This window comes from Microtus ochrogaster, chromosome 8, assembly GCF_000317375.1.
Source record: "Microtus ochrogaster isolate Prairie Vole_2 chromosome 8, MicOch1.0, whole genome shotgun sequence".
NCBI lineage: Eukaryota > Metazoa > Chordata > Mammalia > Rodentia > Cricetidae > Microtus > Microtus ochrogaster.
The window spans coordinates 35,974,503-35,990,785 of NC_022015.1; the positions used below are offsets into that span (position 1 = coordinate 35,974,503).

A 16,283-nucleotide genomic window follows, 5' to 3' on the forward strand; every position below is an offset into this window, starting at 1 on the left:
CCTAACCCAAAGGCAACCCTGAACTACAGAGAAAACAGAAAGCTGTTATCCCAGAAGACCTTGTGAATACAGTGTTTACACGGCGATCTTTAAAAAAAAGGAAAAAAAAAGAGATTCTAGAAATAAAACAGGAAAACTAAGAAACAGTCAAGAAATTTAAAGACTCCCCTCCAGAAACAGCAGAAACAGGAATTCGGACCTGGGGATATAACCCCCTCTCTGGGCTTTTCGGAGATGGAAGAGCTTCTGACAGATTGATTAATATTGACGAGAAGCCTCTAAAATGCAGGAAGGGAATGTAGGTACCAGAAGGTAGAAAATTCTGCTGGTGGCCTGGTGAGGAAGAAGAGAGGGTCCAGTGGGGAGCTGGGGCTGCAAGGAGAAGGTGAGGACATGCTAGGGTCTTGGGTGGCAGGAGATGAAGGGCGAGCCAGGGTGGAGCACTGCACAGCGTGTGTAGTCTTGGGGTCAGCTAGACCCCGGTTGGAAAGAGCAGAACTGTGGATGTGTGGGATGGAGCAGTAGTAAGAGAGGAGAGCTCGCTTCCAGGTGTCCCCTCCTTTAACCAGAGGTGACAGAGAGACTTGGGTTCCTCCCTAGGCAGGCTTCCCAGATCTGAATGTTGCTTTGGATGGTCTCCGAGGCTTCAAGATCTCGACTAGTAATGGAGAACCTGACAGCCAGGGGAACTGAGGGCTTCTTGGGGCCTGTGAACCACACCCATTTTGTCAGCATGTAGCCCCTTACCATAGCCCTGGTGTCCCGGGTGACTTCTTCCTCCCAGCCCCAAGCACAGGAAGGGCGGGCTGGGAACTGCAGGATAGGCCTGAATCTCTCATCAGATGGAGGGGTCAGCCCAGGTCAGATGGGCCCAGGGCCAACCAGAACCTCTTTCCTAGGTGGAGGCTTCCCCACCTTTTGGCTTACCTTCTGAGAACTATGGACCTTCTGGGAGCCCTCACAACCTATTTGCCCTCAGCCTTGGGTTCCAAAGAGCGCCCCACATCTGACTCCAGTCGTAGCCTGGGTAGAACATGGGAACTTAGTGGGGCCCATGAGATGTCGCAGTACTTTCTAGGAATGAGGCAGCCAGGCTGTGGCTTTGCAGGTCATGGGCACACGGTAAACCTCCAAATCTACCAGGTGCTTTTCTGCATGTCCTCCCTACAGCTCAACCCTCATCCTACCCACCTGGTTCCTCCCAGGAACAAAGAGAGCCACTACAGGCCAAGCTAACTATGTATAAAGCTCCAGAGACAGCAGCCTTCCAGAGAGTCTTTCTTCAGGGCCCCTAGCCTTGCCTGGACCCAGGGCCTGGTCAGCATTCCATAGTGCCCAGCATCAGGGAAAAGACTCCTAACAGAATAGTAAATGACCTATCTTTGGCTGTGGAGTGAGGTGGGAGGTTACAGGATAGATCAGTCAATCTCCAAGGTGGCAGGAGGCCATGGCCAGAGTTGGGGGCTGGGGCACAACTGTGATGTGGACCCTGGACTACAGTGAGGATAAGAGTGTCTGTGGGTGCAGGGAGGGGTAGTAACTGTAACCTACACTGCACCAGAGGCCTGGCTGCAGCCCTACAGGGGTGAGGGCCGAGCCAGAGAACCTTGCTCTTTGCTTGTGTCAACACGGTCCTGGATCCCCCTCCCCTTCCTGTGTGTTCCCAGTACAGATCCCTCCTGTGCTTCTCTGCTTGGGGCAGGTTGCTTAGGGAAGAACTGTCACCAGAAAAGGGAGGGAGGTGGCACCAATGCCCACCACCACCTCCAGAGATAAAACATCTGTTGAAGTCACCTCTTTCAGGACCCTCGGAAGCTAGGAGAACAGGCTGAGTAGGCAGGGCCTGAGTCCCGGCACCATAGCTCACACACGAGCCCAACTTCGGAAAAGGCAGCAGAGCTGGGGGCTTGCCCAGGGATGCCTGCCATTCAGGGTTTGGGGCAGGACTTAAGCAGAGGTGACCAGGAAAACATGGGTCACCCAGATCCATGGCAGTCTGAGCCAGGGAGAGACCTGATCTACCATCCTGGGGCCTAGGGTCCCAACTAACCCCACTAGGATTCCTTAGGTGACTACTGAGGTTACAGAAAGCCAGTGAGTAGCCATTGTTGAAGAGCAAATTCACTTCCCTCACATCCAACACCTTTAGCACCTCAGTGTCCCTGGCAGTTCCTGTCACAGAAGCAGGAGGTAGACAATCACCAGAGCCTGAGCCTGGGCTGGGGATCAGCAGGGTGGCCTGAGGCGGAGGCATGGGAAGTTGTCCAGGGTGGCCTGGCAGCAGGTAGCAGGCTGGACGTGTCTAGTGTGAGGGTCCATCCTGACAAGCTTGGGAACACGAAGAAGAAAACCTGCCAAGTATGTCCAGATGGGCTGGAGCACTGGGGCCTGGCTTGAAGCCCCAGCAACTTCCTGCTGGTCCAGCTCCTCTCGCCCCTTTCCTGAACAGTCTGCGGGAGACCAGAGGCAGCCAGGGGCTAACCCCACACTCTCTGGTCTGCTCTGTGAAGACCAGCACAGGGCACCTGGTGGGTGACCTCAGAGCCTTGTGTCCAGATGGCAGGTTGTGGAGGATGAGTGCCCAGTGTCCAATGAGGAGGCAGCACAGATACCAGAGCTGAGCACAGAGGAGAGAATGATGGGGAGAGGGTGGCCGGTGGTGTGGCGTCGTAGCTAATGTGAAGGGAAACACCATTGCTGGGTGAGGGGAGATGGAAGCCAGGAGAGCTGGCAGCCCTTTTGTTCCCAGTGACTAGAGGGTCAGAAAGGGATCCGGGATCCCGGGTTCCTCTATTCATGTGATATCTTCTAAGCCTTAAAGATCTGCCCATCTGCTACCAGCCCCATAGGAGCCCAACCTCAGGATCTTTACCTGCTGTCTCTCCATTAGAGTTTCCCAACCCATAGAGTTAAGACTGGGCCCACCTATGAGATACTGAAATTTCTGTCCCAGTGGAGTCCGGGAACCCTGTGTTGAGAGGAATAAGGAAGTTCTGTGGCACGAAGAGTGAGAGGGGACAGGATAGGAAGCCTTGTCCTGTCTCCCACACCCCACATTTCAGCCAAGCCTCTACTCCAAGCGGAATACTGGGCCTGACCCAGATGCCAGGAGAGGTAGTTAGGATCATCCTAACTCTGTCCCCACAGTTTCAAACACCAGAAAAGAAGCAGGAGTCTAGATTCCAGGCCCAGCCACCCAGCCCCCATCCGGAGCCCTAGGCCTAGCCTCCAGCCTAGCCTCCAGCCTCAGGGGTCCTGACTTCAGAAAATCCTGTCTCAGAGTAGAAGCAGGAAGCAGGGGAGGGAGTGGGGCCCCATCCCGTTCTGCAGGCTGGGCTGGGGGCTGCCTGCCCACCTGGGTCAGCCACAGCTGCAGCTTGGATGACTGACTGGCTGAGTCATGGGGCCCCTTCAATCTCCAGGCTGGGACAGAGTCTGAGTAGCAGTGAGGCAGGATGTTCAGGCCCCAGGAGGGCAGGCAGGGCTTTGTGAGCTTGGGACACTGACTGGATAGTGCTCACCTTTACCTCAGAACTTCCTACCCAGCTCCCTGCTGCCCACATGGCATCTGCTTTCCAGAAGTAGCTCCCAGTTTCCTGGCTTCCAGCACATAGCCACACTCGGCTCCACAGAGCCTGTGTCCAGTGCCATGCACACATCCACAGGCATATGAAAGACACAGTGCACACAGGTAGACCAGGCTTTTCTCTCACCCTACCAGCAGAGTTCTAGGTCATTCTAGCCTAAGGTAGCCATGATTCCTGCATCTCATCCTGTGGGTCAGTGTTGTGCACCTACTGTGACCCAAGTATGGGTAAAGCAAGAGCCTCCTTCTGCTTGCCTGACCTGGAGAGACAGACAACCTGGGTCAGCACAAGAACCCTGAGCTCTCAGCAGGAAACTGGAAGAAGGCCATCCAGGTTGTGCAGGTATGAAGGACTGTGGAGAAGAAAAAAAAAAAAGCCTGAGACATAACAACACTAAGTTCTTAAGGGAGGGAGGTGGTTGCTTATAGTTCAGCAGGTACAGAGGGCCTGGAGGGTCCCAGAAAGCCAGGGGGCCTAGGGCTGGCAGGATGGAGCTGACTGGGGTCAGTCAGAGGTCGCTCTAGGGTAAGAGCTATGAAAAACTTAGAAGCCAACAGCAGAGCGGATTGGGGCTCCTAAGGTAGCCATGCCTACAGAGTGGTCATGGGGCCACTCATGAGGCAGAGCTTGTGTCCTTTTCAGGCAGGAGGGTAAAGGATGGATGTCTTGAAGATCAACAACTATTATGAGGAGAAAGACAAAAGCTGGATGGGTTGGTTGGGCCATGAGACACAGGGGGTGTTCTCTAAAGACACCAAATTCAAAGTGGAGGCTAAGGGAATGGAGGCCAGGGAACAAACTAGAGGGTAGCGTATAAGGAACTAGCAACTGCGAACCAGGAAGCCAAGCCCAGGAGGCAGGATCTAGGGAAACCCCGTCATAGGTGGAAAACCTGTGGCACGAACAGATGCTTAGGATCTACCAGGGGCTGAGGGGTAGTGGGAGCCAGGGGCAGGTGAGGGGACCACTGGGGCACAACCTTGCTCTAGACCCTAGCACTCCACCAGAACAGGCGTCTCCTCCAGACAAGCTTCAGGCACCGTGCATTCATGGGCTTGGGTTGTTCCCCGGGGTTCTCTTGTCCAGCATCAGGGCCCAGGTTAGGGCACTGCTGGTCCCTTCAGGGAGGCCCACTGCATGTGCAGCCACCCCAAGAAGCAAGTGCCCTTGACATGTTCTAACTGGCGGCCTCAAAGCCTGCATTGAGCAAAAACAAGCAAGTGGACCGCCACACCTGGATCATATTACGGCTGATGTCAAAACTGCCATGGAGGGATACAGTGTCTCATGCCGGAGCTAGGGAGGGTAAACACCCTGTCGCCAGCCAAGCACCTGGTAGAGGAGGCCCCAGGGAGAAATGGGAGGCTGTGCTGAATGTCTATATTTTACAGAATGGGTCACTGTAGACCATGTAGCTCCATCTTTGTAGAGACCAACACAAAGGGACACGGAGGACCAGATTACCAACACTCCTGATTGTATCTGAGATAGTGTGAGAAAGAAAGCCATCACCTGGAAAGCGGAGTATACACAGATGGGCAGGGAGGGGCGTGCGTGGCTGTTCCAAGGGTCTAGCTCAAGGACAGTCCCAGCTTGGGTGAGGTATAAGGAGAACACATACCAAGGTTGTAGGTGCAGCTGAATCTGGGGGTCAGGGAAGTGCTCTTATACTAAAAGGGCAGGGAGTGCCAGCACTCAGACCAGGAGAGAGGTACTGTTAAGGGGATTCCACCCTTTACCCTGAGAGGCCCATGAGATCAACATGGAGCCAGGGAAAATCTTGAATGAATGGAAGAAAAAACTGGGACTATGCCTGTGACTAGTTAGCGCTTGAGAATGTTCAAGAAAGAAGCATCCAGAAGGTCTAGGATAAGCCAAGTCACAGGATGCCCCCACAGAAAGTGAACTCCCAGCACCACCCAGATCCCACCCGGGGAAGGCAGGTCCTGGTCAGTGTGGCAATGGGGACAGACCCAGGCCATAGCCAGAGGCCCAGTGAGGTTGTCCACCAGGAAGCAAGTGTTACAAGGAAGAGAGTAAAGCAGGAACCAAGAGATTAAACACTTCTTTCCCCCACCTGGTTACTGGGGATGATAGAAATGTCTGTTGTATGAACAAGAAGGTGGCCGCTTGGATGGCTGTACATACATGAAGGGCGAGGCAGAGAAAAGCTCACCCGTGTTTACATGGACAGGTAGTCCCAGAGTGGCGGGCAGAGATGGACATGGACAAAGGACAAACAGAACAAACCCTGGGTCTGAGGAGGCTGGGGACTGGGGACAGGAGCAGCCACAGACCTGCTTGTGTTTGCCTAGGACACAGGGTGTGGTGCCGGCCCACGTGGGCAGTCCTGATCAACTGCCTGAGCCCCGTGTGGTCCCTGTCCACCTGCCACCACTGCCCACCTAGTTTGGCCGAAGGCTCTGGCTTTTGGTACAACATGTTCTGCCTGGAGTCCTCAAGCTTCCGGGACTCCAGCAGAAGAGAATCCAATGCAGGTGGGGCCTGTGCCTGCAGCCAGCACAAACAGGGCCTCTCGGCTTCCACTTTTCCAGCCTGTCTACATGCTTGCCCAGCCTGAGTAACTGCTGTAGAATCTGCCCATGGGGGACTGAGCAGGCAGAGCAGCCGCTTCCTAAGCACCTGACATGGAGCCGCCTCAGCAAACAGGACACTTTGAGGCTTGCAAGAGCTGGCGAATCTTTTAGAGAGGTTGGCGTCCCCATTCTGAGCTTAGATCTCCCCCAACCTCCACTAACTGCCAGGGGGGAAGAGGCAGCTTCTAGGGCAGGCAGGCAGAGGCCCTCAGTGTTGTCAGGAGCAAGGGGCTATGGGGCCTCAAGCCTGCCACTGCTCAGCTCAGGACCTTTGTCCCTGAAGCTGTCATCAGCTCACACAAAGCAGGGAAACTATGGAATGGACGGTTCCAAGCAACAGGGGCACCTGGGAGGGAGGAGATGACCTAGTGTCCTGTAACCTGGGGCCACACACTGCTGGCCCAGGGACATCAACTGCTCGTCTGTGTGAGGCAGTGGGGTCTGAAGACAGGGTAAGAAATGAGTCATATGAGCACCAAGGTTGACTTTAGTAGCTGGAGAAGAAGCAGGAGGGAGACCCAGCCACCTGAGCCTATGGGATTGTGTGGGAGAGGTGACAAGGGCTCCCAGCGCAGGCTAGGGAGTCGAGAGCAAAGTCAACAGGGTTTCCTGGGAGGGATTAAAGCTATTTAGAAGCCAGGTGTGTGTGTAGTCATAGGCCTGTGATCTCAGCACTTGGGAAGGCTGGGGCCGAAGGATCATAAGTGTCTGGCTGGCTTGGCCTATATGGTGAAACCCAGGACAGAGAGAGAGCTATAATACAGTGAACCCTAAAAAAACAGACAGGCAAGGAGGTTAGTGTGTAGAAAAGATATTCCCCCACCCAGTGAGACATTAACCACTATAGGGAAAACTACATCAACCCCATACACATCAAAGATTTACAGGTGAAATGCAAACCTAAAAAACACCAGAAAAAATTCAAGTCGGACTGAGGAAGGGGTAGTTAGCCAAGTACACACTGACTTGGAAACCATAAAGGAAAAAAGAATAGATAGAGCTCCTATTTGGAAAAACAATGGTCCCCATAAGTGCTGTCACAAAACAAACAGCATGTAAGAGAAAATGCTTGTGATCTACATGTCAAAAGATAAGCCTTCACATACAAAGAGTCTTTACAAATCAATGAACATGAAAGGACTTGCCGGCAGTTGTATATCCCATTGGCTTTTGCCCAGTACCTTCCTGGAAAGCAGGGCTCTTGGGGGCTTCTACCCCCTGACCCAAGAGAAAGACCAAAGATTAATTTAGCCACTCAGCAAATATTTGTACTAGATCACATGGGTTTCTAAGCACCTACTGTGTGTCCGACTATCAGGGACTCAACAGGAATGGCACACTTAGGACCTGACCTCAGGATCCTAAAGTTTGAAGAAAAGACAATAAACAAGTCAATTAATAAACTCAGTAAGTCAGTTGGGGAGGGGGGCAACCGTCACAGAGTGTGCTAGGAAAAACGAGATAAGCGGGAGCCTTTGTGGAGCAGTGGGCATTGCGGCTGAAAGTCCACAAAGCAGTGGAGAGCAGGTTTTCCTGGCAGAGAGTCCAGTGAGTGCAAAGGTCCTCAGGCAAAATGGAGGAGGATGTGTTCAGGATCTGTGTGAGAAGGGATTGGGGAGGGGCTGCAGAGGGAGATGACATTCATTGGTGCAGTGGAAAAATGGAGAGATGAAGGCATAGGTCTGAGCACAAAGGTCAGCTGGTGCTGCCCAGAGCAAAGCAAAGGAGGGGAGTGCAGGCGTCTGGGTCAGGGGTGAGACTGCTGGCCTGGGCCAGGCCTTGTCTGCAGAGGTTTGAGGGCCTGGCTTTGTATGAGAACTTACATGGTGTGTGTGTGTGTGTGTGTGTGTGTGTGTGTGTGTATGTGTGTGTATGTGTGTGTATGTGTGTATGTGTGTGTGTATGTGGTGTATGTGCACATGCTTGTGTGTGTGTGCATGTGCTTGTGTTGTGTGTGCATGTGTGAATATGCGCGCATGTGTGTGTGAGTGTGTGTGTGTATAGCGGCAGGGATCCAAGAAAGGGTTAGAGAGGCAGGCGTAAGGAAGCAGCTGTAGGGAACCAGGTAAAAATCTTATGGACCATGGGTATGTGTAGAGCCGTGCATCTGTAGGTCTGGACAGCAGATTCTGTAAAAAGTGGACTAAAGATCTGAGACAGAGCCCGGACACAGAGGCAAAAGTCTTCGCTATGTCAGTTTCCCTGGGTGAGGCTCTTAAGAACTGACTTGGTGAATAGTCAGGGTGCCTGCCACATCTCAGTCTAGGGATGCTCTTTATAGTCCCAGGTCCCATCTGGTGTGGTAACTGGCACTCATGTGACTGATGTTTCTGGTGATCAGGAATATTTATATGTTGGCATAGATAATTTATCTGATATGCTGCTGGGAGCCAAGTGTTTGTCTGCATAAACAAGATCACGGGTTGAGTCATTATTTTTTGACTTTTTTTTTTCTTAGAGGAAGTGTTTCTTTATATAAACCTGGCTGGCCTGGAACTCACTATATAGAACAGATTCGCTTGTCTCTTCTGAGGTCAAAGGTGTGTGTGACCACACCAGGCCTTTTTAGACATTTGTAAAATGAACAGCTGGGGTTGGAGATGTTGCTTGACAAAATGAAGGCCCTGGGATTGGTGCAGAGAGACACTGTTCAACATGGCACCCAGAGAGGACCCAGCCTGCATTCTCAGGCAGGCTCACACATGTGCCCTGTGGATCCTGGGAGCCAAAGGACACAAGGCCACCCTAGTGACTGTGAGCCAGAGATACTGCTTGCAGGCTTTTCTGCAAAAGCCAGAGCACTAAGTCATGAATTCGACAACTGTAAGTACAGCCTCTTCCGGTCACCACACTTAATGCGTGTTGGCATCCACTCCACTCCACAAGACCAACCTGTACAAGCTCCACGTGACCGTGTGTCATTCACGGGAGTTCACTGTGGTCTCCCCATGCAGATGGATGCTAGGTGAGGATGAGGCCTGAATGCACAGAGAAGGTAAAACTACCTTTCTTTCCTTGGGCTTGGACTCTGGAGTGAGGGTACTCACGGGCCTAGCATTGGTGGCATCCTTCCCTGAACTCAGAGTAGTGTGGACAAAGACCACAACTGACTGACCCAATTCCAGTGAGGGAAGCCGGCACCTTGAGGAAACAGTGACTGTGTGTGGGCTGGCAGCATCACCGCAGAGGAAAGAAAGGGCTGAGAGAGGACAGCCCTGAGAGAGATATACACTGCCGTGTTTGAGGAGCAGCATAGGCCTGGAGTCACAGGAATAAGAAAGAAAAAGGCCACATGGAGAAATGGGAGTGAGTTATAAGGTGGCTCCTGGGCCAGCAGCACAGTGCTGTTTTGTGTTCTGAGAGGACTGTCACGTGTAAACCTGCTGAAGTGGGAGGCCAGCCAGTAGACACTACTGTAACCGTTCCGGGAATAGGAGATGCTAGCTGCGCCGGAGGATAGAACTGTCCAGGGAGCCTGGCCTCCAGCTGATGGGAGGAAAGTTCCGTAACAGAAGGCCCCCAAAGGGGTAGGAGACAGGAGATAACCTAACAGCCCCACTACACACCCCTCTTTTAGCATCCCCATGAAGTGTTTGAAATGAGAACCATAATGCTACCTGCTGAGAAGTGCTAAGCTCGTTTGTATAAACACCATATATAAACCCATTGAAGCCCCAGTACCTACCAATCACTGCTCCCTCGCTACTCCTCCAACTTCTGCCCCAACTCTTCCCTCTCCCATAGTACCCTAGGCAGACTTCCTTCCTTCTGTTCAAAGTAGGGCCACACTTAACCTAGACAGTACTAAAGAGGTGTCTCTCTGATGGTGGTGTCGGGGTGCTGGGAGAGAGGACGTGGAGGAGGAGTGATGATGGGCAGGCAGCCTAAGGTAGGGCTGAGGATCATCAGGGCCCGCCAGGCAGTGTTCTTCTGATCCATAAGATGCAGAAGTGGAGGCCAGTGTGAGCCTGGGGTCAACTGAGCCAGGGAGCAGCTTGACTGGGGTCTAGGCTCATGCGCACTATGTCTTCTACCAAACTCCCCCTGGCTGACTCCACACAGACTGTTCTGTTGCCAGGCTGGCATCTGATGGCTCTTCACTGGGTAGCAAATATTTTTAATATGGCCTCTAAAAGTGACCTATGATTGTCCCTCAAGGCACCAAAGGCCATTCTCCCAATACCCCACAGAGGGCCCTGGGCTGACCCATAATGATCCCCAGCCTGAATGCATACCAGGGCCTTACACCCTGAACCCAAGCCTAAGTATCCCCACCAGGTTAGGCTGAGGCTGAGACGATCCACAGGCCAGGGTTGTGGGGGTCCTGACCAAGGATCAAGGCTTGGCAGGTTCTGAAAGAAAAAAAATTCTGAAAAGACTCTTCAAGATTTTCCTTTGAAAGCAAATTCATAACCACATCAAACAGGAATCCCCGTTGCCTTGAGTCTGATCGCCAGCCGCCGCCAGCTCTCTAACTAGCTGTTGTTCTAATTGCTTTTTTCTCTTCTGAGGCCCACAGAAGCCAGTGATGGCTTTTACTTAGGTGAACAGAGACAGGGCACAACAAGGCTTTTGTCTGCCTTGCCCTGTTAATCACTATTGAATTGCAAATAGTGATGAGATCTGAGATCCCCAAAACTGATCTGTCCCAGTAGCTCTTGGAGAATACCATCCCAGAGCCCAGAGCAGGCACTCCCTTCCCTGAAGGTGGTGGCACCGCTCTGGGCACCTGCCTGTGGTGTCGTGGCTCCCTGCCTCCACCTACCCAGCATGGGACACAGCGCTCACCAGCTTTCTGGCCATGCACTCAAAACCCCAAAGGAAGAAAGTAGAGCCAGGTGGCTCCAAGAACAATTGCTGAAATGTTATCTTTGGAACTGGGTTCTGGGGCTGAGGAGCCACTGTACACCAGGCCAGGACCCTCCCTGAATGGCCCAGCAGGACTGGACACAGCTTGGGCATGAAGGGCATAGAGACTCTCTAGTGGCCAGGAAAGAGGCAGAGGCCAAAAGAGCAAGCTAAGACCACCTGCTTTCGAGGCAGAAGCATGGCCTCGGCAGACAAGCTCCCCAGGCTGCTATACACACCGGTGGGCAGAAGCTTGGTTCACGTCCCAGCTAGGGAAACAGAAGCAACAAGGAAAATGCATAGCCAGGCTGTCCTACTTCACAGGGCAACCCTTGATCCCCAAGCTGTGCTGGACAGACTAGATGGCAAGTACCACAGCCAGCCACTAAGATCCAGGCAAGATCATAAATACAAGTATATGACATTCACACTGGCCATCTCCCCACAGGCTCCTCTATTGCCAGATGGCATCTGATAACTTTTCACTGGGCAGCAAATATTTTTAATATGGCCTCTGAAAGTAACCTATGAACGTCCCCCCAAGGCACCAAAGACCATTCTCCTGTGACTCTACAGAGTGTCCTCAGCTGACCAACAAAGATCCACAGCCTGAATGTATCTTAGGGCCCTGTACCCTGAATCCAAGCCCTGGTATCTGCACCCCAGGCCAAGCTGGTCTGATCAAGGCTAGGAAAGTTACAAAACTCAACCACAAGTGACTGCCGTGATAGCCAGGGCAAGCAAGAGGGCCCTATTTGTGCACAGCTGGGCAAATTAGCAGGATCCGGTGGATGGCCAAGAGGACCCAGGAGGATCCCGCACATGGCCATGGAATCCAGGCAAACTCTCAAGCAGCCAGAGAATTGGAGGAGTGTGTGTGTTTAGATGACCCCTTGCACTATTTCCTGTCTCCACACTTCTACCCCTCCCCTCTCAAACAAGGTGACAGCAGCACACTGAGGTCCCAGACTCTGGACCCTCTTAGGACTCTAGCCCATATCCTGCTTTTAGCAGCTTGGCCAATAGGACAACTTTTGACCCAAACAGACTCCTCAAAACCCCGATTGGCATAAACAGTGGCCATGGGGTCATTATGAGCTTGGGAACTGTCCAGGGAAGCTTTGGAGATACCCTGGAGTGGCACACACAGGCTTGGTGGGCCCTGTGGCAGCTGCCCTGCAGGAGGTTTCAAACAGCCCTGCCCCCACCCCCAAGTACTCTCTTTAATGACTCTGCCCATCAGCGAAAGTGTGGGTTAGTAAACATTCACGAAACAATCCATCTCCCATGAGCCAACTGGTGTTTCTCCCCCTGCCTACTCAAACTGGCTCTGTGTGTTTAAAGCTACATGAAGCCAGACCAAGAGTAGGCTCAGACAACCCTCCTTTGGTGCAGGGCGGCTCAGGGAGACCTCGGATGGGGCGTGAACCCCAGCTTCACCTGCCAGGGACAATCTAGCTTTAGCTTCCACCCACAGCACTCTTCAGCCCTGAGCTTCAGTTTCTCGGCATGAGCTCCACGTGATACTTCTCCCATCCAGCCCTTTCAGAATACGAACCGGAAGTGGGACAGAGGAGCCAGTCCTGAAAGCCTCAGGAGCTACCTAGGACACAGACGTTCCCCAAGAACACACTTGTCCAGGAAGATGGGAGCTGGCCCCAGGCTGTCCCTTGTCCTCAGGGCCCAAGTCAACCAGGTTTTGAGGCCAGCAGTCAGCAGTTGGCTGAGTCATCTCATGGTTTTCCCTAAAGCAGCTTTGCGGGTCTGACCATATGAGGCCATCCATCAAGACCTCTGGCTCCATCCCTGCGTCACTGGTGTTCCCTTTGCTCAAGGTCCCCATGTGAGGGTGAGGGAGACCCCTGCTTTCCTAACAGAGCACACTGAGGGCACCACCCATGTGCTCAGTCTCTGAGGTCCCCTCACTCAATCGCAACCCATGCTCTATTGCTTATGCTGGGTAGGCTCATATATTCTCCCCACCCGCCCCCCACCGAATCCTCCAACTGGCCCTGGAAAAGCCGCTGCTTCCTAGGGAACTGTGCTGGCCTCCCTAGACAGGTCTTCTCTTCTTCTAGAGGAGAAAAGGAAGTGGCCAACCACTTCAGGCCCCCAGAACTTGGCTCCAGCCCCCTATACAATGGCTCCTTCTTTCTAAGAAGTTCTCCAATGACTCTCCATTGTCTCCTACAAGCACAGCGAGTGAGAACTTTGTCCAGTGCCTACTCTGCACCCATTTATCCCAGGTTCTACCCTGGCTCTAGCTCCTCCCTAGTTTCTTAGCTACCCGCCTACTTCTTGGAGTCAAACAAGCCCTTTATAGGCGTGGATTAGGGACCACCTGGCCCAGAACTCTACTCAGTCACTGCCCTGGTCAATGGAGACCCAGAAAGGTGATGCTGTCCTAAGTTAGTCCCTGTTGAGATATCTCTGGGGACTGGCACTCTTCCATGGCCCACCCAGCCTCTGTCTGCTCAGTCTTCACCTGTCCCAATCTCTCTCTCCAGGTTCCAGCCCCTCCCAGCTAGACCTCTCTGTGTAGGGCTCCAGTCCCCTCCAAGCCGAGCTAGACATAGCCCTTGGCCTCTGAAATTACACCCATTGTGTTCCTTCCTCCCCCTCTGCACTTGGCCACAAAAAGCCAGAGACTGTGTTAGAGGCTGCAGAAGGCTTGTCTAGAGTCTCAAGACTAAAAAGCCCAGGAGGGGGCTACGAGGTGCTCCCAGCCACTAGGTCTATGTAGAAACAGGAAAGGACAAATATGGATGGATGGATGGATGGATGGATGGATGGATGGATGGATGGATGGACACAAGAACTCAGTTCTGTACTGCACCCCAATAAGCACATGTAGACAGGCACATGAGGGTGACCTAGGGCCTCACAGCATGGTGCATACATAAATTCACATATCTATAAGGACACATGTCATTCTCTGTCTTTCAGGCCTTCCACACTCAAGCCCTGGGATGGCCTGCACTAGCCTCTCCCTAGAACCATGTTCATCTCTGCTTCTGTCCCCACAGGTGACACAACTGGACCAGAGGCTGGTGATCATCACAGACATGCTCCACCAGCTGCTGTCCCTACACCAGGGTGGTCCAACTGGCAACAACAGGCCACAGGTGGTGGCTAGTGATGAAGATGGCTCCATCAACCCTGAGCTCTTCCTGCCCAGCAACAGCCTGCCCACCTATGAACAGCTGACTGTGCCCGGGATGGGCCCTGATGAGGGCTCCTGAAGCAGCTCAGAAGAGAGGTCCAGGGTAACCCTAACAGGTCTGCCCCACCTCCCTCAACAGGGGCACTCACCTGGTCCTCACCCCCTTGAAAATCTCATATGGCAGTCTAGCTCCCTACAGCCCCAAAACCCGTGGGCCAAGTCACCAGCCTGAACCTGGAGCTCACCAAGGCCCAGCCAGTGGGTACTAGAATTTGGCTAGGCATGGGGTTCCTCTCAGGCCAGAATTGTCACTCCTATCAAGATGGTGATGTTGCTCACCTGATGGCTGGAACACAGTGATGGGGAGCATCTTGTAGGGCTAGGATGCAACTCAGGCAAAGGGAGGCCCATCCAGGCCATGTCAAGTTGCTTCCTCAAGGGAGACAGGAAGAATATGGCAGAGTCTGAGTCTGGGATCCCCACCCTCAGCCTTGAATCCTGGACCCAGCTGGGAACAAGAAGGGTAGGGCACATCCAGCCCACTCTACAGGCTACAGGCCAATGGGGGCTCAGCAGGCCAGAGCCCAACTCCTTCCCTCTCTAGTGATGCTGATCACATGGGCAGGATACCATAAGCGTTCCCAACATCCAAATTGGGGGATATCCACTGTCCACCACCCTAGTTAGCTGTGGACTGACAGCTCCTCCCCTAAAGCGGTCAGCAGGGCCCTCGAGGCCTATGTGCCCTACGTGTGCAGCCTGCCCCCTGCTCCTTGCTGACAGAGGTGCTGGAGAGATGCCCAGACTCTGGCCTCATCGCAGCACATCTCAGCCAGCAGCTGAGCCATGACACAGTTAGTGGTATCACCATTTCTCCCAGGATTGGTTCCTCGGACATCGCACCTCACAGAAATCAGGATAATTTCCGGTGATTCAGAATCTCTGTTTTAATGAATTTGATAGTATGATCTTGATTGAGAGGCTTTTTCAAATAAACTTGGGACATCCCAGGTTGATCTTGGCACATGCTTATTTCTGGGAGTGTCTGGGGGGGGGGAGTCTTTAGAATAACATAGAGTTCAACCTTCGTTCTCTGCCCTACCCCACCTTCCTCTCTCCTGCTGCTCCCATGGACAGCCTCAACCTCTTTGTGGACAGGACCCTACAGTTCCCTGGAGCCCTGGAGCCCAGGTGCCCAGGTGGTCATGGCCTGAGCATGATTGGCCAGTCCATGCAGAGAAGGCCCAGGCTCTAAGGGCTCAAATGCCCAATGAAATGTCAAAGGTAGAACAGAGCTGGGCTGGGCGGGGGCAGCCCTTGGCCACCACTCCAGGTATCCCTGTCTACTCAATGTGATAAAGATATAGTTACCACCCGATTCCCAGAAGACCTTGAGCTCTGGGAGTAGCTGAGCCTGAGTTAGGACCTGGCTTAGCTGAACAACACTGACATATGCCCAGGAAGTCACCCTCAGACATGGGCCAGGCCCTATCATCTGTCCTTTCCCACCAGGGTGACCCAAGAGGCCATCCAAGAGTAGATCCTTTCCAGGACCAGCTTCCAAGGCTGTAGGAATTTGATTCCTGAAATAGAAGTGAGGTTCCCCTCAAAGCCTTCATTTCCCTGTTGGGACTATGATGTTCCTCTGGCTGTCCAGTCAGTCCCCTAGGCTGGAGGTCTATTCCAAGTGAGTACCACCCTGCCCACCTGGGCCTATGGCTGTCACTCATTGTGAGCCATCCTCTGGGTATGGAAACTGCACACTGTGAACAGGGACTTGCCCAGCCAGTGTCTACTGTCTCCACTGACTACTCTGTCCCTAGTCTGTCCTCCTTCTGGAACCTACCCCATATGTCAGACTGTCAGGACTGAAGGTCTCTGAGATTTGAAGGCTGGAGGTACCCTGGGTCTTTAGAGGCAGCAGGTAGCCAGCAGTGGGATCAAGGATCCAAGTATGGAGATGCAACTGGAGGCCCCTATAGGAGGGGAAAGGCCTCAAGTTCCTCTTACACTGACTCTTGGGGGTCTGCATATCCTAGAAGCTTCCACAAGATCTTGGTTTCTGGTCTAACAAGCACTGGCCATCCC

The 16,283-nt window shown here is 53.1% G+C and overlaps 1 protein-coding gene across 1 annotated transcript in view; it reads left to right on the forward strand.

Moving 5' to 3' along the window:
• Nucleotides 1–15,191, forward strand: part of Kcnq1 (potassium voltage-gated channel subfamily Q member 1) — a 323,053-nt gene extending 307,862 nt beyond the window's left edge. The window contains exon 16 of the mRNA XM_005351578.2: nt 14,059–15,191. Within this exon, the coding sequence (XP_005351635.1) occupies nt 14,059–14,274 (216 nt within the window). The 3' untranslated portion in view covers nt 14,275–15,191. The remainder of the gene's footprint in view (nt 1–14,058) is intronic.
• Nucleotides 15,192–16,283: the final 1,092 nt, after the last annotated feature.